The sequence below is a fragment of the Canis lupus genome, chromosome 32, assembly GCF_003254725.2.
Source record: "Canis lupus dingo isolate Sandy chromosome 32, ASM325472v2, whole genome shotgun sequence".
NCBI lineage: Eukaryota > Metazoa > Chordata > Mammalia > Carnivora > Canidae > Canis > Canis lupus.
Genome location: NC_064274.1, coordinates 3,036,716 through 3,057,797, shown reverse-complemented (window position 1 = coordinate 3,057,797; position 21,082 = coordinate 3,036,716). Strand labels below are relative to the sequence as shown.

The 21,082-nt window shown below is 39.1% G+C and overlaps 1 protein-coding gene across 3 annotated transcripts in view; it reads right to left on the bottom strand.

The window, feature by feature from the left end:
* Positions 1-21,082, bottom strand: part of ANXA3 (annexin A3) — a 43,492-nt gene that overhangs the window by 1,028 nt on the left and 21,382 nt on the right. For all 3 annotated transcript variants that reach the window (XM_035709607.2, XM_025426979.3, XM_025426961.3), the window contains 7 exons: positions 19,777-19,867; positions 14,530-14,609; positions 11,422-11,478; positions 10,964-11,057; positions 9,222-9,317; positions 8,257-8,315; positions 6,807-6,929 (listed from right to left, as the gene is read on the bottom strand). In XM_035709607.2, coding sequence (XP_035565500.1) covers positions 6,807-6,929; positions 8,257-8,315; positions 9,222-9,317; positions 10,964-11,057; positions 11,422-11,478; positions 14,530-14,609; positions 19,777-19,867 — 600 coding nt within the window. The remainder of the gene's footprint in view (positions 1-6,806; positions 6,930-8,256; positions 8,316-9,221; positions 9,318-10,963; positions 11,058-11,421; positions 11,479-14,529; positions 14,610-19,776; positions 19,868-21,082) is intronic.

Sequence of the window (21,082 nt, the reverse complement as noted above, 5' to 3'; positions counted from 1 at the left end):
CAGTAGGTGCCCTAAGTATGTCGATTTAATGAGAAATGAGAAAAACAGAGGTTAGGAAACTCTAAATCAAATAGAGAATAAGCAACAGAAGTAGGATTCAAGCCAGATAGCCTGGTGCCTTAACACCATACTATACTGCCTGATTTAAGAAACTGAAACAAACTACACTCCCAAAGAGTATACTTTCCAGTTCCTTTCCTCTAAGCTGCCAAAATACATCTTGGTTCAGAACAGATATCACGTGAGTTTGAGGCCTAATGTACAAAGATGCCTGTTTGCCATGCAAAACAGGTAAAACTTTTGCATAGCATTGGTGGTTAAACTTGGCTTTTAATCTAGACTGCCTAAAATCCTCACATTGTTCTTATTCTATTCAAAGCAACTCAAACAGTGAGCCCTCCTTATCGCTTAAGTTTCACATCAGGATAAATATGAGAGTTAGTAGTAATGCAAAGGAAGGCATAAAGAAGGATCATTTAGCGAAGAGATTATGCATTGCTTTCATAATGAGACACCCAGGCATTACTATACATTCTCCTGTTTTATACAGATTGTAGCTCTTTTTCTATTGGTTTTTCTAAGTCTTGCTCTACCATATGTAATAATCTCTGAAACTGCTGATAAGCCAACAATGCTCTATTTGTGTATTAAAACAGCTCCCGTTAGCCATCTCTGACCAAGCTGTAAACAATTTTTAGCAGTTCTATCAGTTAGGCAAGAAAATACATCCAAGTAGCTTAACAGAGCTATATATAACTTCTGATCCACTGTTGATGCTAAACAAACGTCCATCCTTTCTCCTACCTCTATACATCTTTTTTTTTTTTTTTTTCAAAATCAGCAAAAATAAAATTTAATTGTGCGCCGCAGGTGTGGGCAGTCCATCCTTCCTTGGGAAGGCCCGCCAGCCGTCTTGAGGGAAAGCACCCCTGTTCTTCCTGCAGATGGGTGCCTCAAGGACCCGGATGGCTGGCCCCTGGGGTGGGCCACCTCAGCCCGCGGTAGGGGGTTGGATCCGAAGAGGTGAGGTGCACAGTGGGGGCGCCCCGGCACTTTCCATAGGCCCTTGGCTCCCTCTTCGTCGCGGCGGGCTCCAACCCTAGGCCACCCTAATTAAGATTAGGCCATATTAATTGCTCTCAAGAAACTAATTGTCTCTATTGGTGTGTTTTTAACAGTGCCACCAACAATTCTCTCTTCTCCCGACTTTTATCCCATCTTTTCATCCTCTACATTTAATCCATCCTGCTGATTATTTCTTTGCAGTGTTTTTTAACTTATTCTCTCCATTCTGACCATGGCAAATCTACTCTAGGCTCACATCTCTTGTCACTAGTTTCCTTGGCTCTAGATTCATCAACTGTATTCTCCAAGGTGTTAATTCTTATTGCTTTGTAAATCAAGTCCAATGGCCACCATGTCCACCAAGCCCTTACTTTTTCTGTAAGTAGTCCTGGCTTTTCCTTTTTCCTCTCTGGCATCCTTACATTTGTCTTCTGCAGGCTCACCCTCACCTATCCAGCCATTAATTGTGAGTAATGCTTAAATCTCACTTCTAAGCTTTCTTCTCTTCTTAATTTATATTTTCTCCTTAGAGGATATCATTCATGTCCAACTTTCAGTAACATAATTGACTCTGAAAATATATCTCATACCACTAGCTACTGACCTGACAATTCTACTTACATATTTCAAAGACATTTCTAACTCAACGAGTGCAAAACCAAACTCATGAACTTTCTCTCCCACTCCCCAAAAAGTAAAAGAAAACAAGACACAAAAACAAAAACCTAAAGCCTAACCTTCTTGTAGGTCTTAGCACCACTATCTGATCCCAAGTTAAAAACCTGGGAGCCATCCTTGACACCTTTTTTTTTCTTGTTCCTTACACCAAGATATCACATCAAGTCCCCGAAGTTTTAATTTCTAAATATCTTTTGACTTTTTGTTCTTTGCTCTCTTTGCATTAGTACTTTGCATTACTCAGTCATAGCAGCTCCAGTATGACTAATAAAATAACTCAGTACCCCTAAATCTCTCCTTTCTTATGTCCAATTCATTCCCCATGGCCACAGGGATCTTTTCAAAATGTACTTCTGATCACGACACTATGCACTTAAAATGAAAACTCTTCAATATTCTTGGGCTAAAGACAAGATCCTTAAACATTGCCAAAATGGTCTTGGGTGATCTGGTCCCCCCAGCCTTATTTTTCATCATGTCTCCTTACTATGAGGTCTTTCCACTTGTAATTCCATTTCCTTTTGTTAGAATGCTCTACTGACTCTCCGACCTGACAAACTTTGTCCACTCTTTTTCAGATCTGAATCATAATTTTCTCATAGAAGCTTTTCCTATAGGTTGTCCTCCTATCATATGGTCTTACAGCACAGTGTCTCTTTCCTTTATGTTTAACATAGTTGTAATTTTACATTTATTTGTAATTCCATAAGGACAGGAAACTTTTTTTTTTTTTACTTTGCTTGTAATTATAACCCTCAGTAAGGCACACAATATGCATTCAGTAAGTATTTTTAATTGAATGGATGAAATACAAATTCTGTGGTCTCAAAACTCTTTTTTAACTGAATTCATCTTGCCACTCAGATTTTGTCTTTCAGTATTCCCCAGGGTGGACCCCCAAATCGATCTAGTGCCTTACTACTTCTTTCTGTCCTACTCCTTACCATATACACATTCCTAAAGCATTCACCTGAGTCCCTGTTGAGCACCATAGCACTTGCCCCACAGGAGGCACTCAACACAAGCTTATTAAACCTGAAAGGAAGGCTTAAGACTCATTTCCCCAGGAAACATTCCCTATCTAATCCCAAACTTCTTTACTTTCAGTTCCTACATTACTATCCTCTGGATTGCATAAACTAGTATTTAATTGTATGTTGTTTCATATTATCTTCTTCTAAGTGTTTTTTTATGCTCATCTCATCTCTACATGGACTAGGAATTGAGGATGGCTACTATGTTTTCCATTAAAAGACCCTGGAATTGTGTTATTTATTAAATAGCCACTTAATTTGTTGCTCAATGAAATCTACCAAGAAAATGAAATTTTGTATTAATATCTTACTATTAAGTAATAAGACAGACACAGTTGTTTTTCACCTACTTCCTTTCTCTCCTCTTACCACCCACCCCCAACTGTTATCACCTGAGAAAGGTGTTAATGAACAGAGAGAAATGTCTAAACTACAGGCAAAAGAGGAAGACAAAATGAAAGGTCAGGTAATATATGAAATGGTACTCTAGCTGCTGAATTATGGAAATTTAAGCATCAAAAAGATCCTATTTGGGACGCCTAGGTGGCTCAGGGCATGGTCCTGGAGTCCTGGGATCGAGTTCCACACCGAGCTCCTTGTGGGGAGCCTGCTTCTCCCTCTGCCTGCGTCTCTGCCTCTCTCTCTGTCTCTCATGAATAAATAAATAAAATATTTCTTTTTATAAAAAGATCCTGTTCATCAGTATTGAAAACGTAACGAGATTATTTGATATATTTTATATTTAATAATGTACCTTTATTTGTTTGTTGTTTCTTGCAATGTGATTTATGCTTTTGTTGTTCAAAAATTTGTTCCCTGCTTCTGGGTCACAAAGGTAATTCTTATTTTTTCTTGGATTAACTTTATAATTTTATCTTTTATATATTGTTTTTTTTTTTTATATATATATATATATATTTTTTTTTTATATATTGTTTTTTAGTTCATCTCCAGTTTACAGGTGATATGGTGTTAGGTAGGATCCAGTCTTAGTTTTTGCTATAGAGTCAACCAGGTTTCCCAATATATTTTTACTAAATAATCTGTCCCTCCCCTACTGATTTATGGTGCCCCTTCTAGCCTATATGTTTCCACAAACAATTGGATTTGTCTCTGAGGTCTCCATTTTGTTCCATTGATTCATTTGTGTTCTTAATCCAAAACTACATCTAAAACAATTAATAATCACTTTGTACCATGTCAGTCTCTAGTAGGACTATCCCTTTCCCTATCTTTACTCTTTGTATTTAAGGTTGATTAGTCATGAATCTTCATTCTTTCATATAAATGTTAGAGTAAGTCAATCCAGGTCCTCAAACAAATCCAGCTGGAATGTTGATTGAAATTGCATTTGATTTATAGCTTACTTTGAGAAATAACTGACATCTTTATAATAACCTATCACATCACTCAAGTGAACTATCTCTCCATTTATTGACATATGTTATGGTGTTCATAACAGTATTTAAGTTTTCTCCATCATTATGTAGTCTTGGTCCAGTGAATTCCTGAATAGTTTATAGTTTTTCATTTCTATTATGAATGGTATCTTAATTTTGATGATATAGTATAAGAAATACTGTTCATTTTGATAGGTTGATCTTTATCTGGCAACACTGCTGAATTTTTATTACTGATGGTAATTTATAATTCCTGATTTTTCTAGAAATATGATTGTATTTACTGAAAATAATGAAAGCTTCAACTCTTCCATTTCATCCTTACACATTTTTTCCTTCCTATCCAGTACTCTCTAGGCCCCCTAGTCCTCTCTGAGACAGTACTAAGGTATATTAGTATAGTATTTATTAGTATATAGGAAGTATTATTGTTCTGATCCCTATCTTAAAGGAACTATATCTAAAGTTTCTCCACTGAGTTTAAGTATGTACTTGCTATAATATGTTGGTATACAAGCTTTATCAATTTAAGGAGGTTTGCTTCTATTTTTAATTTGGTTAAATGTTTTTTTCTTACAATAAATAGGTATTGCTCCCTTTCCAAAAGCTTTTCCTACAAAGACTGAAATAATTATAAAATTATCTTTTATATGTGTGGAATGTGGGCAATCACATTAACTTTCTGATGTTGAGCCATCCTTTTACTCCTGGGTTAAACCTCACTGGATTTTGATGTATTATTTTTTAATAAACTGATACATTCAGTCAATTGGCTCTTTGCTATCTATATTCATAAGTGAAATGAATTTGTCATTTTCTTTGTCCTCTGTCTTTGGAATCAAGATTATACTAAATTCGGGGCACATGGGTGGCTCAGTCAGTTTAATATCTGCCTTCAGCTCAGGTCACAATCCAGGGATCTTGGGATCAAGACCCATGTTGGGCTCCCTGCTCCGTGATAGCCTGCCTGCTTCTCCCTCTCCCTCTGCCCCTCCTTCTGCTTGTGTGCTCTCTCTTTCTCTCTGTCAAATAACTAAAATAAATACAATCTTAAAAGAGATTATACTAAATTCATAAAATGAACTAGGCAGCTCTCATTTTTCCTGCCTTCTGGTACAACTTGCATACGATAGGAATATCTGTTCCTTCAAAGTTTGGTGAAGCTCACCTGTGAGTCTAGCAAATCCTGGGGTTTTTAGGAAGGTAGTCTTTGACCTCCTTTTTAATTTGTTTCATACTTATTGATCTAGCTGAAGCTCTCTCTTTTTTTCCCTGATCCAACCTTAACATTTCATTTTTTAAAAAATGTACATTAGGTGATAGAGATGAGGAAAACTCATGCAATTTTATTTTATTTTTTTTCCTCACGCAATTTTAAATTACAAACTGAATTCTTCAGCAATGAATTCTCTTTCCTATCAAGGCACCACATAGCTGAGATGTATCCTAATATAATAAGCCTCAATTAGCCAGCCACCGAGGGAGGGAGAACTAATGGTTAATTTGATTTTCTAGTTTGCTGAGGGTGAATTGAAGACCTTCTTTGTGATTCAACCTTGTTACTGGCATCTTTATAAAATATAAGAGTCTACTTTTCTGCCTTAGATATAGTACAATATGGTTAATGTTATTAAATTTTCCTGTGTTGATTGAAACTATTTTAATGTGTCAGAATGGATTTAAATTGTATTGAGTATGAGTGGATGAAATCTGCTCTAAGCCTCAGGCACAGTCTGAGAGCTGCCTTTTTGAGTAAGTTCCCGATTTCAATTTAAGCATGCATCTCCTCCTGCAAAGATTTAGTGTTAAGAGAAAAGTTCCAGTTGAAAGAAAAAAAGGATTTGTTTTGATGAATGAATCTAGTTGATCAATTGATGTGAAAAGGGAAGTCCATTGGTAATATTTACCAAGATTACATGTGTCCTTTACATCTGCCTCAGCAATCCTGCAAACTTACCAGAATTTATCCCTTAGATACACTTGTGCCTTATGAAAATGGGTATGCATATCACAGCCCTGTTTACAATAGCAAGAAACTGGAAACATTTATTGGTATGGTGGGTGCAAATATATAAATAATGGAGTGATATGCAGCTGTTAAAAGAATGAGAAAGTTCCTATTAACTGAAATGAGATGAGCTCCAAAGTACAGAACCATGCTATCTATATTTTGAGTAAAACAAGAGGAAATTTAACTATGCCTGAAACTAATGTGACATTGTATGTCAACTAGACTTCAGGTAAAAGTAGGAAATTTAAAACATGTATTTTGTTTTCCTTCTATTGTCATAAAGAAAAACTGAAATAAAAAGAATAAAAAATACTGTAATATAAAAATCAGGTAGATGACTTGCATATACAATTCACAAAAGAAGAACAATTAGTGGCCACTAAACCAAAAAAAAAAATGTTGAGTATCTATTATGTGCCTGGGATTTTAGAGTTAAAAATAATCACTATCTTTAGGAGACATTTTGTGACCACTATTTTAAACTCAGAAAACACATTTATACGTTGGCAGGGAGAAAGAAAACTCAGTCACGTATCTCTATGTTTTAAGGATTATACAGAAAAGTGGACAAATAGAGAAAGGCAAAATGTATTTCACTATTTTTAAGATGAGACTTACTTTAATTGCTGAATATAGGGAATAGCCATAATGCTTCTTAAACTCTGCTCGAATGTCCAAAAGGTCAATTTCTGATCTGGAAACCATTATTCGGTTCAGAGTAAACTCATCAGTTCCAGCACCCTGTTAAGAAATACAGGTGCCCACAGTACAAATCTCACTGGTCACAAAACAACATATAGATCTGTATTTATAGGAAACAGATGATGGTGCACAAAATATTCAACCACAGTGACTCTTCTTCACTCATTTGTCATCAAACTTCATCATTCATATAGTCAAGAAATATTTATTGAGTGCTTATTCTGTGCCATCACCATGCCAAATGCTGAAAACAGAAATGAGATATCCCTGCTAGGCTTCCAACTTTGTAAAGAATATGCCACATAATCCAACATACAGGAAATCTTGGGTATTATGGGGGTGTGTGTTAGGAGGGCCTAAAATAGATCAAGGATTGGGAAAGGTCTGCCTCGGGCTGAAGTAATCAACCAGATGAAGGAATCTACTACCTGCCAGACATGCTTCCATGCACTGTGCATATGGTAGTGAAGAGCACAGATTCATCTCTATTTGCATGGAATTGACGTTTTAACGGATAGAGATGGACAGTAAAGAAAGTTAACACGTTATTAATAAGAAATATGAAATGGGTTGTGACCAAAAGAAAGCCAATCAGCCTGTTTAGTCAGGAAAGACCTTTCTCAGAAGAGATGAGCCACAGGTAGACCTGGAGGAGGTACATTCCAGGCAGAGAGGGCAACAAACACAAAGACAATGATGTGGGAAGACACTTGGCATGGTCAAGGACAGAAAGAAGGCCAAGGTGGCTGAGGCACAAAGGGTAAGGATTAGCAGGAATAGTAGAACTTCAGAGAGTCGGGCAAGGCTAGCTCCTGTCGGGGCTCCCCACTGAAGTGAGTGAACACGGGACAGAGAGCAGCCTTGGTGGGTGGTGAGGTGAGGGACAGGAAGCGTTCACTTTGGATGTCACTTTGAAGGCACATGTGGATCTCTATAGGAAATGTCCAGTCAAGAGACTGAAGAAAGCATTTTCTCATGTGCCAGGCTCTGGGCAAGGGCCTGAAAGCCAGAAAATCCCCTGTACTCACAGACCTCACCGTCTAGCAGCAGTAACAGACATGAAAGTGCAGGATTTCTATAGAAAAGGCTACTGACTCCATTTTTTTTTTTTTTTTTTTTTTTAAGAAAAGCAGCTGGAGAGGCCACCAGACCTAATGAGTCAGGTTTGAGGTTTGGTGTTCTAGAACAAGTTTTACTGACTACTCTCTTTACTATCTCTAGAATGATTAGGATACTATCAACTTACGAGACAAACGAGTACTCCTCCGAGGAGGAAAAGGACATGAAATTCCATCAATATTATGCAACTTCTTTTTATATTCTCCTTGAGGGAGACTGAGAATGGATATGAAATTTCCAGACCTACCTTTAAAGCTTGATGCAGTCTTGCAGCCAAAAAGGCAGGCATGTTTCTGGCACAATGAACTGTTATAAAAAGCAAAGTAATATGTTCAATTTCACTTAATAGAAATTGAGTTAATCTACGGTAGTATGTTTTTTAAAAAGATTATTTGAGTAACCATCCCACTCCACCCCCCCCCCCCCCATCACTACTGGCTTTTATTTAGAATGGAGAGGTGAATGCTTCACCTGAATTTCAAAGGCTTATCACATCATTTTTGCACAGACCTTTAGCACAGTCATTATCTTTAGTCATGGGGAAAATATAATTACCTGCCAAAGAAGCTCCCACAGCAGCTCACTCATCTCCAGAACCCAGACACACCAACACCTACACTTACATTGATAACTCCCTAGGGTGTACCATTGCTCCATTTCTAGCGTCTTCGACTGCTGATAAATAACTTGGGCCCAAAGACCAATCCGCTTACATAACGGTGTTTGTGCCTGCTTGTTAACCCATATGTCTCCAGGACCAGCTTGGGTCTGTGACTGATTTTCTGTGCACTACACCCAGTTAGCTTGGCCAAGAGGGAGGAGACCTATGGTTCTGACCTGGGCTCAGCTTTGGGAGCTACTGATATCTTCCAAAACTAACCAAATATGGTAAATTACTAAATTTAGTAAATTATGAGATTATTCAGTTTTCAACAAGCCTTAATAAAAATGCCAACAGAAATGTAATATTTTCATCTCTCAAGGAGTTTACAATCCAAGCATGGTGATAAACTAATACAAAGTTAAAAGGCAAAGTAAAACCTAAAAAGATAACTTCTTCATGCATTCATTTAACATATTTGTTGAACATATTTTGTGCACTGTGGGAGCATAAAGATGGATCAGTCAGGATTCTTATAGGAAGGACTGAATCTTCACATTGGTTGAAAACAAGTGCAAAGTAACTCGGTTTATAAGCACTTGAGGGCTTACCTATTGCCAGCAGTAGGTCTTCAAAATGCCCAGACAATTCTCCTTTGATGCTGTCCTCAATGTCCTTCTGGCTAATATTTCTGTATTCATCAAATGCTACAAAGCGGCACCACAAAAATATTTAAAGCATCCCATCTGACCACAATTGAATATATTCCAGTTTTTTATTTGATATGCAAGTTGTTAAGTGTCAAACTCAAAAACTCCTTTTCAAACCATCAAAATTTGAGCATGGAAGTTTTGCCTCTTTTTTAAAATATCATCTACAATAAAACCGAAATTCCATAGGCCATTTTCTTCAATGATTTCTTTCTCTCTTCTCTCCTCCCCCTTCCCAGGCTGATAGAATTTAAAATAGCCTGAAAAGTTAAATGAAAAATAACTTATCTAATAAGGTGGGCTACTTTTTAAAAAGAGATTTTATTTATTTATTCATGAGAGACACAGAGAGAGAGAGAGAGGCAGAGACACAGGCAGAGGGAGAAGCAGGTTCCATGCAGGGTGCCTGACGTGGGACTCGAACCCGGATCTCCAGGATCACACCCTGGGCTGAAGGCGGCGCTAAACCGCTGAGCCGCCTGGGCTGCCCAGGTGGGCTGCTTTTAAATTATAGCAGCACCTGGTGTGCTGCTATAATAATAGTGTGGTTGTTAGTCAAATATGCTTTATCTGCTGAAGAAATCTTAATTATGAAGATTTCTTTCTGCAGAGTAAATCATTTCCTAAGGCAGCATGGCCTACTCACTCACCAGAAGGCATTCAAATGTCTTGATCAGTTTTTGCCAAAAAGCAAAATCTATATGTCACTAAGTACACAGACATACTTTGAAAGCCAAGTAAATTTTTTTTTCTTTTTTCTTTTTTTTTTGAAAGCCAAGTAAATTTTTCCTGAGGAAATTTTGAAAAAGACTTTGGAGAGAAATCTAGGATTGTTTGGTTTTTATTTTCAAATAAAGATGCTAATAAAGCAACTAAAATATACTATTACCATTATTTTATAAAATAAGTGAAACTTTAATGCCACAATTAAGGAAGGGCAATCTCAGAACTAAAATGTCATAGTAATATCCTTATGTTTCCTCATTTTTCCATCAACTCAGCATAAGCCTAGTCATGCACTATGGTAGCTCGCTCAACCAGCACCTGGAAGCCAAGTCAGCTGTTCATAGCAAGCAGAGTTCTGGGCTTCTGGGTGCTGTTGTTTCCAGAAAGGTTCAGGGAGATACATGAGTGTCAGGAGGTGGGTGCTTGGCAGTTCCGTGTAATAGTTGGTCTGCCCGAAAGAACTATGCCGCCTTTCCCCATTTATCATCACATCAGAAAGAGCTGAATGTTAATCCTTGTAAACACATTAACAGATAACCTGTTTTTTCTGGAAAGCGACTAACTAGGGAAGAGGTGGATTGGAAGCATTGCCTTCAGGCTCCTCTGTATCACTGGAAATTATTCCTCTCTGCTTTTACCCCAGAGGGCTCCCCCATTTCTTCTCCCTGTTGTCCCTCTTCCATCTGTCACCTGTCACTCACTAGGTAATGCATTCAGCCTTCAGGAAAGACAAGAGGAGGGTCACTTCTGCCTTGAGTTGGAACACAGCTCCCCATGTATTCTCCGGAATTGTTTATACATACAAACGGAAGAGCCTTTGCAATTTTTAACTTCATTTTCCAGAATTTTGCATATTAAACCCCCAAACATTTGCAAATACAACATGAAGTAAAAAGGATTGTAATGTGAGCGCATACTCAGTTTCAGGTGAGGATAGCTCCTTAAACACAGGATCTCAGTGAACTTATCTTCATCTGTGCCCCATCTGTTCTCCCCAGCATTATAGAGAATCTATCAGACAAGAAGGAAGACTTAGAATGTTATTATGGACACAATCTCTCCCTCCCTCTGTTCTCTCAGTAGGAGGGTGTCGGACCAAGAAGAATGGGAAGTTTACTTGGTGGTAGAGGTTAGCGAGATCATCTCTCACCCAAGGCCTTCACTATTAGCAGACTAGGAATCTGAGAGTCAGGGAGGTGGAGCCAGAAGAAACACCACTGGGGGAGACAGAAAACTAGGGGTGGGTGATGCCCAGCCTTCAGGCTGCACCTCCAGAGGGGACATGAGAGGACAGCCTCTGTTGGTGCCTCACCAATGAAAAGGCAGTCAAACGGGAGACTGGTTACAGGGTTGTTTTCTTTGCTCTATTACTGACCTGGGCATCCTTTTTGGCCAGATGCTCATCCACTTTCAGACTTTCATCTCTTCTGCCCTAAACAGGGAAGATGAAGACAAAGGCAATCCCTTTTATTTATTTTATTTTATTTTATTTTATTTATTTATTTAGTTAGTTAGTTAGGCAATCCCTTTTAAAGACAGAAGATTCTAACGCTCAGTATTTCAATCAGCAGGACATTTTAGACGTTTTTCTCCAGTGGAGGCCAAGAAGCACAGAGGAATCAGGCACTCAGGGCTCCTGTTCTGGCTCTGAGTACACCAGCCATGAAGTTTGTAACAAATCACACGAATCTCTTCCTCTGAAAACTCAAAGACCTTAAGGGGATGAACAGACAAGCCACAGACTGGGAAAAAATATTTACAAACACACATCGGATGCAGGACTTATATCCAAAATATATTAGGAGCTCTTAACACTTACTTAAGCAACGAAAACCTAATTATAAAACAAGCAAGAGATCTGCACAGGCATCAGATATACAGTTGGCAAGAAAACACATGAAAAGATGCTCAATATAATATGTCATTACGGAACCGAAAATTAAATAAACAAACAAGAAAATACCACTACATACCTATTAGACTGGTTAAAATCCAAAACCCTGACAATACCAAATGCCAGGAAGAATTTGGAACAACTGGAACTGTCACTCCTTTCGAGCAGGAATGCAAATTGATAAAGCCACTTTGGAAGACAGTTTGACCACTTCTTACAAAACCAACCATTCTTTAACTATAATCCAGCGACTGTGCTCCTTGATATTCACCCAAGTGAGCTGAAAACTTAAGTCCACACAAAAACTCGTACATGAACGTTAGCAGTTTTTACTCCTAATTGCCAAAGCTTGGAAAAGACCAAGATGCCTTCAACGCGTGAAACACACTGTCGTATATCCATGCAATGGAATAGTATTCAGTGATAAAAAGAAAAAGAGCTATCAAGCCATGAAAGACACTTAGCATATTAATAAATGTAAGAAGCCAATCTGAAGAGGCACCCTGCTCTGTGATTCCCACCATATGACATTCTGGAAAAGGTAAAAAAAATAGAGATGGTAAAAAGATCAGTGATTGCCAGGGGTTTTAAAGAAAGAGAAGGATGAAGAGTTGGAGGCCAGGAATTTTAGGGCAGTAAAACTACTCTCTGTGATACTGTAACGGAGGATACATGACATTATACATTTGTCCAAACCCATGAGTGAAACCTAAATGTACCTATATGGACTCTAGTTAACAAGAATGTATCAGTTTTCGTTCACCAATGATAATATGCAATAACGTACTTTCTGCCCCACTTTTCTGGAAATCTAAAAATAAAAGATTGTTATGCTCTTAAAAATAAAGTTTATTAAAAAACAGAGCCCTCGAAGGTTGCCACCAACTCGAATGTGGAGGCCTCAGGAACAAAGTGTGCATCTGTGCTTGTGCACAGACCCTCAGCACATCGTAGAAAGATGAGAGATAGGAAAAGGGAATTGCCTGAATTTTTTTGGAAATTTTTGGTGAACGAAATGTTTGGCTCTAATATGTTTTAAATGCATTTATTCCCATTTTCAAACATTAGCTCCTTGTATGCCTGTCTGGTTTCCACAAGATTTCTTTTCCTTTTCAGAGCTGCCGCCATTCTGCTGTTAGATCGCCTTTTTCTTTCTGTATATATTTTTTATTGGAGTTCGATTTGCCAACATATAGCATAACACCCAGTGTTCATCCCGTCAAGTGCCCCCTTCAGTACCCATCACCCAGTCACCCCAACCCCCCACCCACCTCCCCTTCCACCACCCCTAGTTCGTTTCCCAGAGTTAGGAGTCTTCATGTTCTGTCTCCCTTTCTGATATTTCCCACTCATTTTTTCTCCTTTCCCCCTTATTCCCTTTCACTAGTTTTTATATTCCCCAAATGAATGAGAACATATAATGTTTGTCCTTCTCCGATTGACTTCCTTCACTCAGCATAATACCCTCCAGGTCCATCCACGTTGAAGCAAATGGTGGGTGTCTGTCGTTTCTAAGGGTAGACTGCCTCTGTTCTGTTCCATTGTGCAGCCTGCTCCAGTAAGAAAAATGCCGACCCACTGCTACTACTACTAATAATCACGTTTTATGTGCGAAGTACTGTTTGCACCCACACCCTCAATCTACACAAAACCCCCTGAGGTTGGTACTCTTATTTTAATTTTACAGATGTGAAAACAAAGGTTTTAAGGCTTAAAGTCGTTTGTTCAAACAAAGCTAGTAGGTAGCAGAGGAGCCTGAGAGTTCAGGTCCATTGGATTCTAACCACCTGCCCTGAAGCCCTACTCTCTGCTGCCTCCTATGGGTGTTGTGTGCTTGTGTGCGTGTGCAAATGGGTGTACACTTATGCACATAAACCTCTGAGAGTGTTTGCTTGCCGCAATGCCTCATAAATTTGAGTTTCTGGGCTCAATCTCTAAGGTTTTTACTATTTAAAATAATGAAAACCATATTATGATAAATTGTTTTCTTGTGGCATAATGCCTCACGTTGACAAGTACTATTTCTAGCTTCAGGCCGCGGCCATTGTTGGGATTTTCTCACACATTAAGAGTTGTGTAAATCAGCTGAAAGAAGACAGTGAAATGTGGCTTAAATTACTGCCTCTCTTATACACATCTGTGGTTATACCTCAACCTTGACCTTATCACTTTTATTATAAAGTCATGAACCTCCTGAGAAGGGAGAGCTAGATGTGGCCTCATGTGGTCATATACTGACAAACGGTTTAGCAATTCTTCCAAAGGTAGCAAAGATAAAGTTGCAACAAGTCATTTTTTGTTTATTTTTATTTTTGCAGCTCTTGTTTTTTTTTTTTTTAATCCAGAGACTGATACACTCATTTCTGAAGATAATTTTTCCATATCAAGTTTCCTACCTAATATAAATGCTGACAAAAGAAATATATATTCTTTGGAGTCCAGAAATGAAAATGTAAAATGAACAAATTATTTCACGAGGAAAATTGCAATCTCATTGTCTCTGTTTGGTTATTTTTAAACTCCTTAAAAATTTTTTTATCAAGCACACAGCTTATCAGGCAGCTAGGTAATAAAAAAATTAAAACTTACATCTGCCAAAGTCAAAAGAGCTTTCCGGAAATCACCAGATGTTTCAGAACTAATATCATCTCCAAGACTCTTCTTATATACTGAAACCAAATAAGAATAAATTAAGCCTTGACAAACTGGAAAACATTATTACAAAACAGAGAAAAGCGTAAATGTCAACATTGGCAAAGAATGAGTACCTGATAAAATAAATCTTGCTTCTGTTTTTACCCTCCTGGTGCTTTTCTGATATGGATACATTCTTCTCATAACTCTTACTGTCGTGTGTGTTGTGGTAGATGCAGAAGAACAGAAAGAACTGGCATTTTGAATGAAATCATGGTCCACTTTATCTGACAATGGCACTAAAGTACGTGTCATGGAAAAGCCAGGGTGGGCAAGCTGCTGGTTTGCCTTCTCATTACTATGTCCTTCTTCCACAGTAACAGAACACTGTCCTTGAGCAAGACATAATGCCCACAACTTAAGACTGCATTCTCAGCTTCCCGCTTAGCTAGGTACAGCTCCACAATTATGTTCTTGGCAACGAGAGGTAGGCAAGCACACGTGACATTGCCGGGAACTCTCCATAAGGGACAGCCATGTCCCTCCTCCATCCTACTGCCTGGTCGGTAGACTGACTCTTAGAGCTCAGGCAACCACCTTGGATTTGAAGACAAGCACTAGGTCTTAGCAGCAGCATGGAAGGAAGCAAGAAGGGGCATTGAGTCTGAAAGTGTTGGGGAGCTACTATGTCAGACCTAGAATTGCCTGTCTCTGACTTCTTCTACATCTGGGAGAAATACATTTTTATCTTATCTGAGCCACTGTCTGTTTTATGGAACCTAAATTTAATTGTGATGTATACAGCCAGATAGTATTATGTGATACCTCTCAAAAATGAGAAAGGTACCCTAAAATATACTATTTCCCATGACAAATGCCAATTGTGTGTTCACACATTTTAGTACTAACTAGTTGTAGCCTCTCTTGCATAGACTGTATCGTGCAATGTCCATTGATTTTAAATCTCTTTTTGCTCCATCCATGAGGTAGTGATTCACTGACAGCCACTATATGCCTAGATGTAGCTGACACCAGGCAGCTCTTTGAACTCTGCCTGCAACATTCTCAAGAACTCTAACGGTCAGGGGCACCTGGGTGGCTCAGTCGGTTGAGCTTCTGTCTTAGGCTCGGGTCATGTTTCCAGAATCCTGGGAATGAGCCCTGAATCAGGCTCCCTACTCAGTAAGGAGTCTGCTTCTCCTTCTCCCTTGACCTCTCTCCCCTTCTCATGCTCTTTCTCTCTCAAATAAATAAATAAAATCTTAAAAAAAAATAAAACTCTATGTCATATAAATGTCCTTTTAAATCAACATAAGACAATTGTAGAAGGTATGAGATTATTTAATAGCAAGAATTGTGTTGAAATAGAAACTCTTCCAGCATGATTTTAGTCTTTTTTTTTTACAAAATCTGTAATTTTTTGAAGCCACTCAAAGAAGCATAATCCATTTTTATACAAATTATTTAAGTAATAACAACACTTAATAGGCATCGTTTTATCTAACAGTTGTGATATTTTATCTATCCATTCTAATTAGAAAATTTTTTTTAAATACTAGAAACAGTTTAGAAATCAGCTATTTAGACTCTATAGTGTCATTGTACTAGACAAGCTACACAAGACACCTGGTCCTTTTATAAAAGCCAAGATGGTAGCCAACTTTGATGGATTTTGTATACATGGGCCACCATTTCACGTTATATGACACCACCACCCTTGCTGTAGCTGACTCCCACTGCATTGGCATCTGACTATAGGTAGCCAGCAGCCTAAGAGGTGACCTAGTAGGAGAATGTCACCCAAAATAATATCTATTAGATGATGTCTTCCTGAGCTCATTGAATCTTCTCTTAGGGAGTGAACCATACAGAAAAGAGACAAAGACAGTACAGTAACAAAGGAGTAAGAATCCAAGGAATAAGGCACAAAACAGAAGCCAAGAATAGCCATAAACCATGGGGGCAAATAAAAGGCTGAGTAGACAAATACCTTGTGGGAGAAGTTACTTGGTGCTGTCAAGAACAGTAGAAGCAGAAAGGGAAAAAAAGGAGTCACTGTAACAGAAACATCAGCATTGGGGCGCCTGGATGGCTCAGTGGTTGAGTATCTGCCTTTAGCTCGGGTCCTGATCCTGGAGTCATGGGATCAAGTCCCCCAGGAGCCTGCTCCTCCCTCTGCCTGTGTCTCTGCCTCTCTCTGTGTCTCTCATGAATAAATAAAATCTAAGAAAGAAAGAAAGAAAGAAAGAAAGAAAGAAAGAAAGAAAGAAAGAAAGAAAGAAAGAAAGAAAGAAAGATAGATCAGCATAGTGAGCAATGGATGCCTGATGCTGAGGGAGCGACAGGACAAGTGAACCCCTAGGGTAGTGCTGTGTCCTGAATTTCTGTAAATCTTGGCTACACATGGCTGGGACTATTTCCTTCTTTTGCTTCTTAATTATCATTAATCCCTATTAATCAAAGTAACCTAGGTGCCGGCCCATTCCTATAGCCTTAGAGAGCTTACCTCACACAGATATCAAGGCTGCTGATAACTGAACTATTATCACAGGTCATATTTGCAAAACGACAGTGCTAAATGCTAGAACTTTCACTTGGCTCTTAAGATGACAATCTCAATCTTGAGGCTATTAATTCAATGCATACTTGAATTTATCGCCTACTATTCTGGGCACTGGAGCTACTGCAGCAGTGAACAAAGCCAGACAAAATTCCTGGCTTCATGGAGCTTACGTCTTAGGGTTGTTTGTATGTAGATGCTGGATCCCAGGAAGCCACCAAGGGGTGGGTCAACTCATGGAGCAGTAACTCTTCTAAGAAACACTAGGAAGTAACAAGGCATCTTGGAATACAGCCACTGGTTCTGACGATTTTTTTACGTGTAAATCTGATTGAACTGAGAAAACCAAATATTTTAAAAACCTACAATGTGCCCATCTGTGGCTATTATTAAGCAATTATCTCATCTACTCCAAAATCAGCCTGTATGCTTTATGGAGCTGGGATTAGGACACTGTAAATTATAATTCTCTTCTGTACCCCCCTCCCCTGCCCCAACTCCCTGCCTGGGCTCCACCACTTGGGGTAGAGGGCGATGGAAGGCAGGAGGAGAGAAGAGCAGGCTAGTTGTTTGCTATTCACAGCAGGCAAAGCGGTGAAGGCCTTTCATCCTGACAGCAGCAGTAGGTTCCGCTCCCAGAATGAGCCAATTAGCACTGGCAGAGAGGGCCCGCTCTAGCCAGATGCAGCCCTTTCGCACAGATCTGAACTCCTCAGAGCCCCTGAGGCAACAACACTGGCAGGGTGGTTCCCCTCCTATGAGCTTCTAGTTTCTGAAAACCCCATCTCCTCTGTTGTCCCAGCCCTGGGATTTGTTGAGACCTCCTGCTGTCCCTGTGTTCCCTTTTCGCTTTTCGGTTCTCCAAAGGGTGTGTAAACAATTCTCTATATTAAATTCTATTAAAATGCCTAGTGCTCTTTCTGGTTTTATGGCTCCCTGATGAGCACATGAATAAAATAGTCATTTACCTATCATTGAGGCAAGTGAAGGTATTTACCTTCCAATGAGAATTTCTCAAAGTCACCTATTGAACACCCATCCAGGAGGCAGTATATCCCTTTTCTCGACCTCTCCTACTGCAGGACTTCCCTGATACACAAACAGAAACTGTGGCTCCCTTGGGGTGCTTGGGGAAGATTAGAGGACGCTGTTGTTGTATAATGCAGAATTCAGGCTGCTCTTTGTCCCGGTTCCTGGCAGGGAACTTCTAAACCTTGGAATTTCCCAAATAATAGGAGTGTCTTTGTTATTTGTGGAAGGCCCCATGAACCACACCTGAGTTCATGCTAACAGGATGATTCAGGGTAGGGGTTGGTCCCAGAAAGATCAACATGTGTAATTAGAAGGCTTGGGGCCTTGAGCCACGTGATGTCAGCCTAACCTGCAGGGAACAGAGGGGCCTGGAGATGGAGTACAGTTACGTGGCCGGTGATTCAGCCTTGCCTATGTAATGAAACCTCAAAAAAAACTGGATACCAAGGATCAAATGAGTTTCCCCGGTTGGTAATTATAGATCGATGTGCTGGGAGGGAGATGCCTCTTGAGGACACAGCAGCTTTGCATTTGGGACCCTCTCAGACTTCTCCAATGCAGGTCTTCATTTGACTGATCCTGATTGCTATTCTTTAGAGTAAAACAATAATTGTAAGTACGGGTGGCCCTTGAGCAACCGGTGTGAACTGCACAGTCCACCTAAATGTGGATTTTTAAATTTTTCTCTTCCTTTTGATTTTCTAAAAAACATTTTATCTCTCACTTCATTTTAAGAACACAGCGTATAATACATATAAGATACAAAGTGTGTGTTAGTCAACTGTTTATGTTACCAATAAAGCTTCCAGTCAACAGCAGGCTATTAGTAGTTAAGTTATTGAGGAGTCAAAAGTCATACGTGGATTTTGAACTATGCAGGGGGTCAGCACCCCTAACCCTTGTGTTGTGCAGGGGTCAACCGTACAGGGCTTTCTTGAATTCTGTGAGTTATGGTAGCAAGCTCTTGAACCCTAAGGAGTGGTGAGAACACCTGACCTTGCTATTTGGTCAGAAGGGTACATGGCCTGGGGACCCTGAGCTTGTGGCAGGTGTCTGAAGTGAGACTAGTTCTCCGGGGACTGTGCGGTAACTTGTGGAGTCATGCTAACCCTGGGCAGTCTGTGTCAGTGCTGCAGGGACTTTCTCATTTTCACACAGCTAACAAGCAGACTATTAGGACTTTAGCTAATTATCCTGAATCCACAGGCTTCACACATTCTCTGAATGGCCCGTCTCATTTTCCACACGAAAAATCAAGAGGCTAATCTAAGTGGCTTTTAACATACAGCAATATATAATGACTTGGATCTCTTAACGTGGATGAAAATAGTTGATTGAATTAAGCAGTGATTGCCAAGAGCAAAATCCACTATCGTGGTAATGTTATAAGTGCAGAGCGTCAATGCTACTGTTAGGCTGCAGTTTCTGGCTTGGGTCATGTTCAACTTTTCTTGGAAAATCCATAGACCTCAGCCCATTTAAAAATGTATCTTTCATGTCTTGCCTTCCCAAAATGCCTTGTGAAAAAGAGCTTGGTGGATTTCTGGGAAAGGCAACACCAGCTCATCAGTGTGTGCACAGGGGTAAAAGTAAGCAGAAAAGAAAGCCACCTGTGTAGTAGGCTTGGGCAATCTCCTTCATCTGTCTGCTTGTTCTGGTGGTTAAGACTTCAATCAGTGCCTGTTCACTGGTTCCAACTCCCTAAAAAGGAAAAGGAGGTCTATTTTTAGAATACTTAAAAGGCTTAATTTCAGGCATTTCAGCCTTAATATCTTGTTTTATACAGATGAAGTTTTAGTAAATCAGCATAAGGTTGTATATTGCACTCAAGTAGTTTTCTCATTTCTTCATGTTTTCGTATGCAAATAACACAAATCATCTAAGCTGACATAGAAATTTTCGAGATTTCCTACTTTAGCGTGAGAATCAATTCAATAATTGTGGGAAGAAATAGTGTAAAGGGAAAAGCCCATGTCATTTGAGAGCAGATGCAAGCATTCAAACATGCCATTATACTTAGAAAGGGCTCTGCATTTTTTTGAATGAGTTCATCGTTCCTCCAATGTACTAAGTTGGTCAGCAGGTAACATCTTCATACAGGGAGATTTTTAAAGCCTTAATAATGTATGTTATGGGCCTAGTTGGTTTGGGGACTAGTTACCCCAAGCCTTGGTTTATATTGAGATCACTGAATCACACTGCGACTTCAAGCCTTTTACAGTAGGACTTGATCAAAGAAAGTCAATGCAGTTTATGAACTGAGGCTGAATTCTGTCCCTCTGTGGCAGAGGTTCCTAGCTGCCCTCAACATCTCTCCTTTTTAATTAATTAACTAATCCATTCATTTAAAAACAGACTATTTTTTAGGTTAGTTTTAGGTTCACAGCAAAATTGAATGGACCTCATCTCTTACTTTCCTTGTTCAGTAATAGAACCCTCAATTTTTAACTAGCACATAGCTACCCAAATAGATACTGTATTACTCAGCTTCCCTTAGAACCATGTTTATTCATATAACTAAGTGATAATCAATAGAATATATGTAAAGTACCACATACAATTTCTGAGAGTCCTCAAAGAGAGAAAATGAACTCTTCTTTGTCTCTGTCTTTTTAGCTGACTGGGATAAAGATTCAATGCCCAGATCTTGAGTTGCCATCTTTAGCCAACAAGTGCAATCTACAGGTTGAAGATGGTAAAACCTCAAGATTGAAGGAATCTGATTCTCTGATAATGATAGTGCTACGACACCCAGCTCTGGACTGCTTCACTATGGATTTCTTTTGCATAAGAGAGAAATTTTTCTAATCCTTGTTGGTGAATCTAATCCTATGATTACATCTGCTAAACTGTCCCCGACAAGGCAGCCATAGAAATGTGCTGCTCAGATTTCATTTTAAGAGAATCTGCTGCAAA